Source organism: Ruditapes philippinarum, unplaced genomic scaffold, assembly GCF_026571515.1.
Source record: "Ruditapes philippinarum isolate M1 unplaced genomic scaffold, ASM2657151v2 ctg3163_1_1_1_1, whole genome shotgun sequence".
Lineage (NCBI taxonomy): Eukaryota > Metazoa > Mollusca > Bivalvia > Venerida > Veneridae > Ruditapes > Ruditapes philippinarum.
In genome coordinates this window covers 8,898-21,671 of record NW_026852395.1, presented here as the reverse complement: position 1 = coordinate 21,671, position 12,774 = coordinate 8,898, and the positions used below count along the sequence as shown (strand labels likewise).

The window sequence follows — 12,774 nt, the reverse complement described above, 5'->3', positions numbered from 1 at the left end:
ACGTGGGTGTTGTTGTAATACCGTATCCATATTTAACCCATACGTTTATTTTAAATTATAATGAGAGTTTGCTATGATACGCTTAATGCATTAATTAATCATTTTGAAATCTATGAAATTTAAGTAATTCACAACTGATTTTAACACAGCAAGCAAAATTTATTCATGAAATCATTTTAAATGAAAATGTAAAATTGATGTGCAAAAAAATTATATATTTTCCATTAAAGCTACAGAATGATAGTATCATATATCTTTATAATAAATCTGAAAATAACACAAACTATGAGAAGATTAAAATCATGAAATAAAAAAAATGAAATAAAATGATATGTTGTATGAAAGCAATCATACAACCACTGGCTCCGTGTTCACTAAGATTTAAGGATAAGGACCAAGCTCAGATCAGCTGATCCAATATTTTGGGTCACATGATCGCGGGCCAATTTAAAGATTATATGTAACAAACCAGCAGCATGTTGTATAATACTGAACGATTCGTTATAAGTTTTATATACTTGGCGAAAATCTTGTGTGTTGAATGCTATAATAGAGAAAACGGAATCCCCTAAGAGCTCCCGAAACGACAACATTGAAAATGTTCCAGGCTTGGTTTGATAAAGCCTGTTCATATAGACGGTACTGGAAAGTGCATTATCGTCTACGCCCCCTAGCACCGGCTTAAGCAGAATTCAACATTTAAAACATGAAAAATGATGAAAATTTGAACTAAGAAACATCCGCAGATGTAAAGTTCGTATCATACCCTACAACAACGGTAATGTTTACTTTGTAATGCATGTTTATAACTTCGATCATGATTATATATTTATGAAGAAATTGTTGTTTTTCCCTAAATAAAAAGTTGCGTTATAATGGCTATATATTACCTGTCAATATAGTTATAACTGATAATGTAAACGTATGTTAGATATTGAAGACTTTCAGACATTTTTCTATTCAATATAGTAACAGTGATAACTTACACAGCTCCTATGTTCTCTTCACTGCATACATCCTTCGTATCAAAGTTCACACGATATTCGTGCAGTTCCAGATCGTAGTTATTAGACGAGAGCCCGGACAGATCGAGGTAAATGGTAACACTCTGACCGGGTGCGGACTGGTTAAACGTTACCTTCCCTGTAACCCCGCCCATATTGTACACGGCATAAAGTGTGGTCATCGCGTTCGCCGCAGACACTGAAATACATAAAATAGTTCCATGGCAGACTAAATTATAAGACAATGTATGATATACATGTATATAATATGAGGTAATTATACATTGTTGAGTACAATACGGACTCCTATTGGACGTGTTCACAGATGAAAAACCTCTATTGGACGAGGTGTTAGCCGAGTCTGATTTAGGTTTTGCAGCTACAAGTCAAATAGTATCAGTATTGTGACTGGCCTCTTTATATAATACCACCATTGTTTTATATTTTTACAGAATCTTGTTACCAAAAGTTTTTAAACACTGAAAATGAAAACGGGACTTGATGGAGTACGATATGCATTTGATAGTGTAAATAGAAACGAGGCTATATGGGTTACCAGATATTTTGGAGTGTGGCAGTAGAAACGAGATTGAATCTAATTATGTTTTCAATTGGAATCAAATGCAAACCCGGTACAATTTGAAATTACGTTGCTGACCTTACAATTGAATATTTCGGATATTTGATAACTTACGATTCCACGCTTCGTGAGATCGTGGTACTTGTATAGCAAAATACACACCAGTCAACTCACACGTTAACTTTATGTTTCAACCACGAAGGAGTGTAACAGAAAAGACGGAATAACAGTAAAACAAGCACATTTTGTTGAAGTAATCCATCTTGCGGTACAAATCACTTGACTGAACGATGGTAAGTAACAAATCTGTGGTAAACCGCATAGATCTTATAGCAAGGGACATTCCTTTTAAGATAAAATGATGACATAAAAATATGATGATTAAAGTATCTTATGTTATATAAGTTAAAGTATGCTACTTTAAAATTTCACACGTAGTTAAACATGCAAATTTAAATATAATAGTAAATACAACGTTATATTTAAGCTGGGTATGATTTTTTAAAACTTTCTCAAATTTCAAATAAAAATTTCGCTGTTTTTACATGAAGAAAAGAAATATCTTGCATGCATCAAAAATACTTTACGCGCCTATAGAAACTATGTCCATCAAGATTACATTTAATAGACATACAAAAAAAAACAAACAAGGAAAAACGACAGAATGTTGTATTTTCTAAAAACATTCAATACTTCGCCGAATTTATGCAAAACTCGTGTTTGTACGATAAAACTTAAAAAAAGAAATAATTTGCATACAGTTTAATTCAGTAAATTAATTTGAATTTTTACTAGAATATATATTTTTCTAGATTCAAATAGATGTTACATTCGTATAATAGAGTATTTTGCGAAATATAAGATTGTCATGTAAATTTTTGGGGTTTTTGAATTGGTATATGGAAAATTTGATGCCTTCTTTTAAACGTTTCGGTGCGTACTTTTGAAATTTGTTTAAAATGAAAAATGCATAAATAATTGATTTATACCCCAAATGTGCACGTGAATATGAATATATCAACCAATGATCGTGAATTGTAAATTGTACAGTTCATGATGTTGTTATGCAGCATATATATTCTTTAATTCTATTCTAAGTTAAATTTTTGTTTCATGAATTATGATAATTCATTTTTCATTTCATACTCATACTTACTCTGTTACGATCTCTTCTGTAAGTTGGTATAGTTTTTTAACCTTGTTAGAATTTCCTTATAAAATTGCTGAGGGTAAAACAAAGTTTAAAGTGAAATGCGAGTATCAACTGTGTTGATAACGAGTCATTGTGCTAATCTATAAACTGTTTATGATATACAATAAATTGATAAATATACAGATTTTCAATATCATATACATGTATATCACGACATCAATTTGAAACGAAGTTAAATATTATAATACTTGTACAAAATGTAAAAAATGCTTCTTAATAAAACAACATTTAACAAGGATATGTTATGTCATATAATATTCTCTAATATAATATTAGTATTATAAAAACATATCTTAATTAATTGATGTCGTTATTTCCAGCATTCATTAAGCTACCTAACCAACACGTTTTTATGCAGTGGTCATAACCATTTTTGAATCTGCAACCTTGTTACTTTGAGGAATATAAAATAATAATAACAACAACAAAATTGCATCACTATATATGTTTGTTCTGTTGTATGCATGCTTTCATGATATTGTTGCTGATCAAACTCAGATTTCTGTCTGTCACTTGACCAAACCATTTATATCACGTTATCTTCATAATTAAACAAAAACAATATCACTAAATTGTTTGTACTAAATATATTTGCACGTGTTCTCAACTTTATGTTTCAGTAAGTATATAAGGTTTCTTGAAAAATGAAGTAAAGAACACAGTGATATATCAGATGTCAACTTTTAGTTTCTAATTAAACATTTATTTATTTTCATTTCCCTTTTAATGTGTGTATGGCAACAATGTAAATCAGATCATTCTTATTTTAGGCTTTAAGTATTATCTGCTCTTTGTGCAAAACTATTAGCCTTATAGACAATTGTTTCATTCCGAATACGGTCCAAAATGTTAGCCACAAAGGCCTTTAAACTGCCGTGTATAAAACTAGGTCAAGGGTCTGATATGCTCGTAAGGTTTGTTGAGACATGAGCCCTATTTAAGAAATACATTCATTCTGGGACACGATGGATTTATTAGTATACATATGACCATATATAATTAACTGTTATACGGGTACTAAATTATAATGTCTGTTTGTTTAGGTCAACCGTCTTTTGAGTTTGACCTACAATCTTTGAACGGTAGACGAAATAAATATTTCATTATTGAAGAAATAAATCATATTTCATTTCTTTCATAAGTATAAATTAATTACAATGAATTGATATTCAGTATTCAAAATTTGTTATTCAAGCTTGACAGCTACTTTCTATTACAACTCGACAGTTAAATTATAAAATTATAATATGAATACTACAGATGCTAAATATAAGAGTTAAAACTTACCAACAACTGCAAAAATTAATATATCCACGCACTTTGGCATCTTAATTTATTAATTAATAAAAACAAGATACATGTACATGTATATATATAATCTAATAATGTTGTCACTCTGCGAGATCACGTCTCATCTACAGAAACCCCGACTCTCGGGATACCGGTAAAGTTGATATATAAATGACTTCGGGTAGAAGTTAGTATACTATGGTAACAGTGTCACAGTTGGGTTACCATATTTGGGTTGATATTACAACACTTTAATGTCGGTTATTTAAAATCAGTATCGTCAGTAAATGACTGACACTCAACACCCACTTACCATCAAATAAACCAACATTACTTTATAACATCTATATAGTATCATTATAGCCAACTACTACGGCATTCTTTTACCATACCACACAGGTTATATAAATCAAGCGTATACATGTATTTTGTATTTTCAGTTTGCCATGGAAATAATCCCATCTGTTCAGGGATTTTAATGTCGTAAAACGTGATTTAAATAATAATGATGTCTCTTTGTGTGATATCAACGAATTTGTGAACTGTGTACCCAACATATAATTCGTGTACATGTGCTTTAAGTATGTCTATGATTGCAGAAAACAACAGTAAATTCACAGTATAAACGTGTGGGCATTTAAAAATTAATTATATTGTTAATTGAAAAAAGAATAAAAAATTGAATGAATAAATAAATATCAATATGATGGTTATATGGCTTTGCTGAAACGACTCGTGTTGTATTGCAAACAAACGTTTATACACGACCATATAACATGTAAACTAATTTTGTAACGAATTTATGATGATAACAAATTAACAACAATAATAATAATAATAATAGTAATAATAATAATAATAATAATAATAATAATAATAATAATAATAAAATAATAATAATAACAATAAACACAGAAAAATTTCACCTTTTAAAGGAAATGATAATTACTTCATTGATAATGTATTAAATAAACGTCACTATTATCCAATGGTAAGTGCTGTATCGTAAATGTTCATATCATAATTTATAATATATCCAATCTGATTATAATTAGTTCCTAAATAACGCTATTTAAAGCATATGAAAACCTGAGCTATAGTATAAGATTGACTATTCATCACCAGACTTTCTGAAGCAGACAATCCCGGGTCAGCGGTTATAAAGAAGCTCTCCAAACTCAAACCCATACCTCAAGAAATTGATTGGTCAGAAACTACCACAGAATGTTCACTGACCAATGGAAATCTTGAGAATTGAGACAGAACTCGGAATTTTTTTTATATAACATCAAGGTCAGCAGAACGTATTGGAGAATAATTTCATCTTAAAGGCGCTGCATATTATTAATTAAAGCTTCGTGAAATTAAACGAAACTTTGAATCATTTAAGAGAATTTAATGTCAAGTAAAATAACCTTAAAGTGGTGTAGGTTTAAACATAAGCATGAGAATGGACGCAGTTTTAACTTGGATTAAGAACTTTAATTTTTATCGTTATCAAGAAACGAGGAGTTCCGGAAGTAATTGTAAAGTATGAGACCTTTGTCAACTTTGAGACCAGGATGTAAACCTCTGTTTGTTCATGTATACTATGGTGGTCCACTTTACATGCACGTGATATACCGACTACTAACACGTGTCATATAACTTAATGAAGATTGACATATTAATAATTAATTAATTGATAAAGTTGTAGAATCCACTTAGATCGTTCCTTTTTTCAAATTCTGTTGAACACTACAGTAGTTTAATTGGCGTTCCACAACTTGTCAGTTAAAGATATGTAAATAATCAAAACATAATTTCAATCACTTGGTTAGTTTTTGTTAGGTTTGCATCGATTCCATTAATTTGCCACCCATCTACGCTGGACCTTAGTCACCTATCAATACATTAAGTCTTATATACTTAAAGACTCCGGTGTAAAAGATGTATCATGCTCGTGTCGTGTATTAATTCAGTTATATTTTAAATGAAATTGAAACTTTTATTTGTGTCACTATTTGAGAAATGTAAAAAAATGTTTCAGGAAGTTCAACGTTTTACAACAACATAAAACAGAAACGGATGTATGATAATGTAATATTAAATAGAAATGTTACTCAGTAATTAAACTTGGTCATGTAATAAAAAAAACCAAGACATGTAACATTAGATATAAATGTCATGTTGGTGAATTGTAAATCGTTGACAGTGATTTTTTTCCAATTTTCAAAACAACCTGTGGCTTTCGAAAGGGGAAAATATTGCGCGATAAAACAGAAAAGGGGGAAAACCTGAAATCAAATTCCAACAACTGAAAATGTAATTTACCCACACATTTTATATAAAATTTTGATTTCAATTCAATTTAACATGCATGGTACATAGCAGAGGCTATCTATAGGGACAGATTTCTGTCTTCTAGCTGATATAAGTCAGATGCTGATAGGTCATAATTCTGGTCAGGAAGAGCACGAGGCATTTTAGAGGAAATTTTACCTATTTTCTGCTTGGGGTCGGCTGTAAAATGCAGTGAAAAAATCACTGGTTGAGAGAATCGTTATTGGTACAACTTATATAATATAATTTACCAAATTCATCATTTTGTTCTTCTTATAATTTATGATATACATGTAGTTCCGTCTTAATTGAAGATCACAAGATATTAAAAGAAATGTTTGAATAAAACATTTATGTAACATCACATAACAGAGATATTGTCAGTGTTGTAATTTGTCTTGTTTTGTTTTGAACAAAGCATTACAGCAATGTCAAAGTAAAAACATTGTTGAGCGTGTTGTTAAAACTAAGGACAAATATATTTATATAAAAAAAGCTAAAAGCTAAATGACGTTGTACTAGAAATAAACCCTCTGAAAGAATTCCGTAGAGTTTATCCTGATGGTGGAAGTAAATATATTGTCAAAATATGAACGTTTTTCCAGCTATTAATTTTTTTTCAAATACCTTGTATTTTTATTACAACGATAGATATCGGTTATCTTCTGGAGGCATGCTGCTTTTAAAGAAGTAGCACCTTAAATAATCGTGAATACACATGAGTAGAACTTATGAAATCATGTACAAGTATAAATATTTTTTTCATTTTTAACAGTTTCTTAAATTTCCCAAAATGTCTTCGAAAATATTCTTACATAAGCTAAAACAGCAGGAAAATGCCTTAGATGTTTGTCTTGTATTAAATGTATAAAGTCTTAAATATAAAAACGCTTCTTGATATGGCTAAGCTTAAATGTTGTTTCGGCTATTTTAATCTGAACAGCTTTAATAATAATTGAGTTTGTTTCTGTTACTAATTATTAAATATTGACATGTTTAATTAAAGCATATCTTGCAAGTTTACTGTAGATGAACTAACGTAATTAAAGCAGAACAGTGTATACATTGATCAAGGGTAAAATTGAACATTAATTTAATTAAATGTTACAAGCATTCTAATATATTCGTTATTCTAAGTCAGCATACTGTATTTATTCAAATTATTTGAGTTACTTTATTGATTTTGTAACAGATTGAGCTTAAACAACTTACCGACGACAGCTGTTAGAAACAATATCTCCATACACTTACACATCCTCTAAATAGCCTCCTTTACCAACCGTATCTCAATACTTTAAAATAACTTCAATAAAAATAATAACATCGAGTAGATCTATTACTGTATTATCCGAATATACTGTTAGTCAGAATCTATTGAAGTAAATTTTGTTCTTGTATTTATCTTATAAATGTGACAGCTGTTCTAGTTGGTTCAGGAACTTTAATGGTTATAAACCACATATATTGACAAACAAACAAAGTGTTCGCTTGCTTCTGTTTTAAACAGTGTGCGCTACTGTTTTAATTAAATGTTCAGCGTATCCTTTTATAAACACGCTTGTGTCACGTGGATGAACCAATGCATTCCAGAGGATGACGTATAATGTGTACATATTTACGTCATAACCTCTCTTATCGATAAGAAAGTTTAAAAATATATAAATTTCCGTGAAGTAAAAAATGGTCAGATATTTCAAAATTATCGCTACCAGGTATTAAAATGAGTCATGAACATAAGAATTAAGATTATTCTATGCAACAGCTATGGAAGCTTTTTTGGTTTTTGAACTTTCTGCTATAATAAATCACAGTTCTATCAGGGGTCGAACGTATAGCGGTGCGATACTCCTTTAAGCGAGCAATCGCAACTACTCGGCCCTTTCCGTCAGTCTTCGTTAATATTATAGATAATAGCCTAGGCAGTTCCGAATGTTAAGCGAGGTGAAAGGACTAATGGCCGACGAAAGCGAAAACGAAAGTGGGTATGAGCATGTTTTTCTTCAAATATTTGTTGTCTATTGTAATTTCTTGAAAAATAGCATTGTGCATGCTGTTTATAATTGTGCATGATCGTCAAAACAAAATACTAAATTTTATAGTATTGAGGAAGTTATTGAGGTATTTGTTGCAGCAAATTCAACCGTCAACCTGATATGCACATGCAAACGGATAATGTATGATCTATCAGTAGTTTTAAAATGAGATATTCGATTAGTTTAAGTCCCAACATTTTTATTTTTGATAACAAAACGATATACAAGAGTAGTTTTCCATATCTATCCGAAAATATATACAATATTTCAAGTTTCCCTACTGTACACATAATATTTGGTCCGATAAACCAACTGTACGCACAAATTTTGGTGTGTTTTTCTGTAGCGACGGGATCCTCATTGCAGTACATTATACATTCTTATTCAATATTGATGAAATATCAAGTTTTTGTTTCTTTGTTAATCACATGTAAATCACAGTGACAATTAAAACAAAAGTGTCACATATTGTATTATACTATGATATAGTTAATTTTCTTTATTCCATTCATTCAGTAAAGGTTTTATCATTTAATAATATGTTTTTTTTCTATTGTTAATTACAAACATGTACATATTTATGTTGTCATAAAAAATAACTTTAATTAAAACAACAACATATGAGAAGTGGAACTACTATTGTATTACATGCACTGGTAGGAAAAAAACGCCTCCCATCCGTTATTATGCTCATTCAATACCTTGAGAAGTACATGTACATGTTAAATTGTATATTTGTGGTGTTTTTTTTGCAATGGAACTTGAAATTTTATAAAAAAAAAATACTGGTTTGATTTCCGCTATGGATTGGATTATATATATTTTTTTTTGAAAATTAAAAAAAAACATTGACAAAAGCCTACTAGATGACCCCTATTTATTGAATGTCATTTTAAGCCATTGTGGCACTTTTATTATACAGGCTTGAAAGTAGTCCTACTTTTGCCTACTTTCCTACTTTTTTGCCGTACTCCTACTGTTTTTACAAATATTCCTACTATTCCTACTTCTTGAATAAATATAAACTAAAAATTGTATATATCAACATGTAAAAGTTCCAGAATGAAATGTATTCAAGGCGAAAAGCGCTAATTTAATAAGCGCGAAATAATTTCTAGGAAGACATATCATAGATGAACAAAAGTGGAAAATAAACTACAAAATTAAATTGAATAGATTATTCAGTAATAAATTAGATACAGAAATAAACTTAACACAAATTTCATGATCAAAAGGAAAACGAAATGACAAACAAGAAAAAGTACAAAAAAACAAGACTCTTGTTATTGAAAAGGGCGACAAATTTTTGGAATGAAGATACAGACTCAGTAGCTATGAACGGTGTTAAAAATTAAGAGATGACAAGAAATATAGTTATCTAAGATCTTAGAGTAAAAGTTACTTTTTCCAACTCCTAATTATCACAGGTAGATATCTAATAATTAAAATTTAGTTCAAATAGTAACACTTATATAGATGGTGATACGAAACTTTTATTTGAAGTAAATCCTTTATTTAAAAAGTTTTTTTTTCAGAAATCTGGAAACGGACACAATTATTGTAGATCTCTTAGTATAATCATAGGAAAACATGTACAACAGATGTGATAATGAAATATATCGAATCTTTAACAGCGTACAGTTATTTTATCGCACCAAAACCCAGCGTACACTTAAATATGTTGACCAGTAAGCGTCTATGTATATCGGAGCACAAAGGTACTTGCTATGCAACACAATTGTGATAACCCTTATAGGAAAAAGAAGAAAAAGAAATTACTTACATGTATATTAATATAAGCTTGCTTTAAGCGATTTCATTCACCCTTCCATATCTTTTTTAATTATGAATTTAAGCCTCTATAATTTTGATGAAATGTGTGTCGGTCCTATCTTCACATCTTCAATACAAAATATACAAATGTAATCGAAGATTTATGTAATAATTAACTAAAATTCACTCACTCTGACGTGTGTTTACACGAATAAATCAGCCATTAGTCCGTATCGCATGATTTCACCTCGCTTAAAGGAGTATCGCACGGCTATACGTTCGACCCCCTGTCTATGTACTGTATATCTAATTAGATCTAGTTTTTATTATGAACATCTCACATGCAATGATTATCCATTTATGAAAACAGATGTATGATATAAAGAATCTTAATAAAGAATGAGTTATTTTGAAGGACTATTGAAGTTCTAGCATTTACAAGTAGAGTGGCTGCCATGGGACCGGGGACGCAATACTCATACTGGAGTTAACTGCGACAGAGTTGTGTCACTTGTGCAGTTCGTCTTAAATATTTCTTTATACAAGTTTACTTAAAACGATCAAAGTTTATCACGATTTTTCTGACTGTTATTAAATCATATCATCGTCAAGACTCCTATAATCTCTAGTGATGACAACACCTCTCTCAAACAATAGATGTAAATAATGGAGATAAACATTATTTGTATACTGTCTGGTAAGTTATAAAACAACAAATATTCAACATATACATGTTTTCTATCTTAGCTATGACTTTACCACTTATAGAAATGATTTCCTACGAGTATTTTTAGATGTTTGTCATTTCTAAAAGTACAAAAATGTTACAATATTGTACACGTTATACATGTACATTTTTATTTTTGTGAAAGTGCTAAACTATCGTAGGCCTCACAGTCACGTTGGCTTACAATCTTATTAACTTATTAGAAAAAAAAAGAGTTATTAACTATAACTTGATTTAAAATTGTACAGTACACTCCCTGCAAATACCGCAAATCTATAAAAATCCCAATATGTGACTAATAAGTTCGTTTGAACTTTAAATATTATTTGTCATTCTAGATTGCTTATAAATGCATCATGTGAAGTGCATGTTAAGTTTTATCATCATACAGTGAGTATTTTTATCAGTGAATCGACTAACATGTATTTACAACTGCTTTTATTAGACATGCATTTGCCGGATTAAACTTTGAATTTTCTTGTACATGTAGTATCATTTAGAAAGAGACCAGTCATTTTTTGATCTTCATCATGCATGCATCAAGCTAAACATAAAGCCCATAATAAACTACCCCCATAAATAGAAACATACAAAAAAGAACAGATAACTTATGATGCATGAATGTACATAATGCAATAATCTGCAAAACTTACCGAACATGATTATGATAAATATATCCATATATCTAGCCATCTTTGACGTATCTTATCATACACTTATCATAAACTTGTCCATATACATGTACTTGAAATGTTGAAACATATATACATATATGAAATCACTTCCCATTAACTAATTGACCAGTCCCTGTGAACACACAAGGGTACTCAATTAATATATTAATATATCCGCCTCAGAGCTTGCTTGTATTCATTTAATCCAGGATAATTTACTTTATGATAAATTATAAAATATATACATAATTAAACAGACACTTTATTTATCTGAGATAATTTCATTTTTAGAAAACCCTCTTCTAAAGAACGTGCAATTTCCTCTTCTAAAGAATATGCAAATTTCTCACTTTCCTAACGTGCAAGAATTATATTAATGAATCCATCTTCCAATCAATTCCAATAAACCGCAATGTGACTAAATATGTTATGAGAAGACAATACCGTTCATTTTGTAACATTTTATGAATTTGTTTATAAGATCGCACCTTTAAACTTTTAGTTTCCTTATCCTAGGGCAATTAATATTTGACATGCAGAGCACGTCAGTCCAAAACAAAGTTAAAAGCAGTTTTAGGAGAGATGTATTTTATGATTTATAAGTTTAGAACATGGTTTATTGTCCAATGTTTTATAGTACTATAAACATGAAATGTAAGTCATTGTATAATATATACGTTAAGACGGTTTCATACACCTCAATTTGGGCAGCGCCGTAAATGATAGATATATCTTTGATCTTGATGATCATATTGACTAGCGTTGGAAAGTATAAAATACATTGTAAATCTCACTATAGTTATCTGAACGTTTAGTTTAAGGTTTCCAACTGTCGTATAATAATTATGTCTAAATAAAAACACATCTATTTACAAAGTTGGCGGACTGTTTATAATGAAATCGTCATTTTGTACTAGAATAACCCCCTATTTCTTCATGCTTGATGATACAAAATGCATTATTATAAAAACGTAGCTGTCGATAAAAAAATTACTGATTTAGATACTTAAAGGGTCTCCAGTGATGCCCCGGTCACATATTCACGGATAATGCCACGGAAGAGCTACGGTCTAATTGTCCACGGATTACTACGGAAATGTGAAATTCCGTAGTCCACTACGGTTCCAGTACGGACACACAACGGTATGAGTACGGAGT

General features: G+C 30.2%; 1 protein-coding gene across 3 annotated transcripts in view; it reads right to left on the bottom strand.

Moving 5' to 3' along the window:
• Positions 1 to 11,686, bottom strand: part of LOC132758969 (uncharacterized) — a 28,969-nt gene extending 17,283 nt beyond the window's left edge. The window contains exons 1-2 of one of the 3 annotated variants that reach the window (XM_060750698.1): positions 11,596 to 11,686; positions 987 to 1,203 (exon numbers count right to left, since the gene is read on the bottom strand). In XM_060750698.1, coding sequence (XP_060606681.1) covers positions 987 to 1,203; positions 11,596 to 11,635 — 257 coding nt within the window. In that variant the 5' untranslated portion in view covers positions 11,636 to 11,686. Of the gene's footprint in view, positions 1 to 986; positions 1,204 to 4,084; positions 4,247 to 7,621; positions 7,951 to 11,595 lie in introns of those variants that run through there. The other 2 variants (XM_060750681.1, XM_060750691.1) reach the window with 2 other exon arrangements.
• Between the last annotated feature and the right edge of the window lie 1,088 nt (positions 11,687 to 12,774).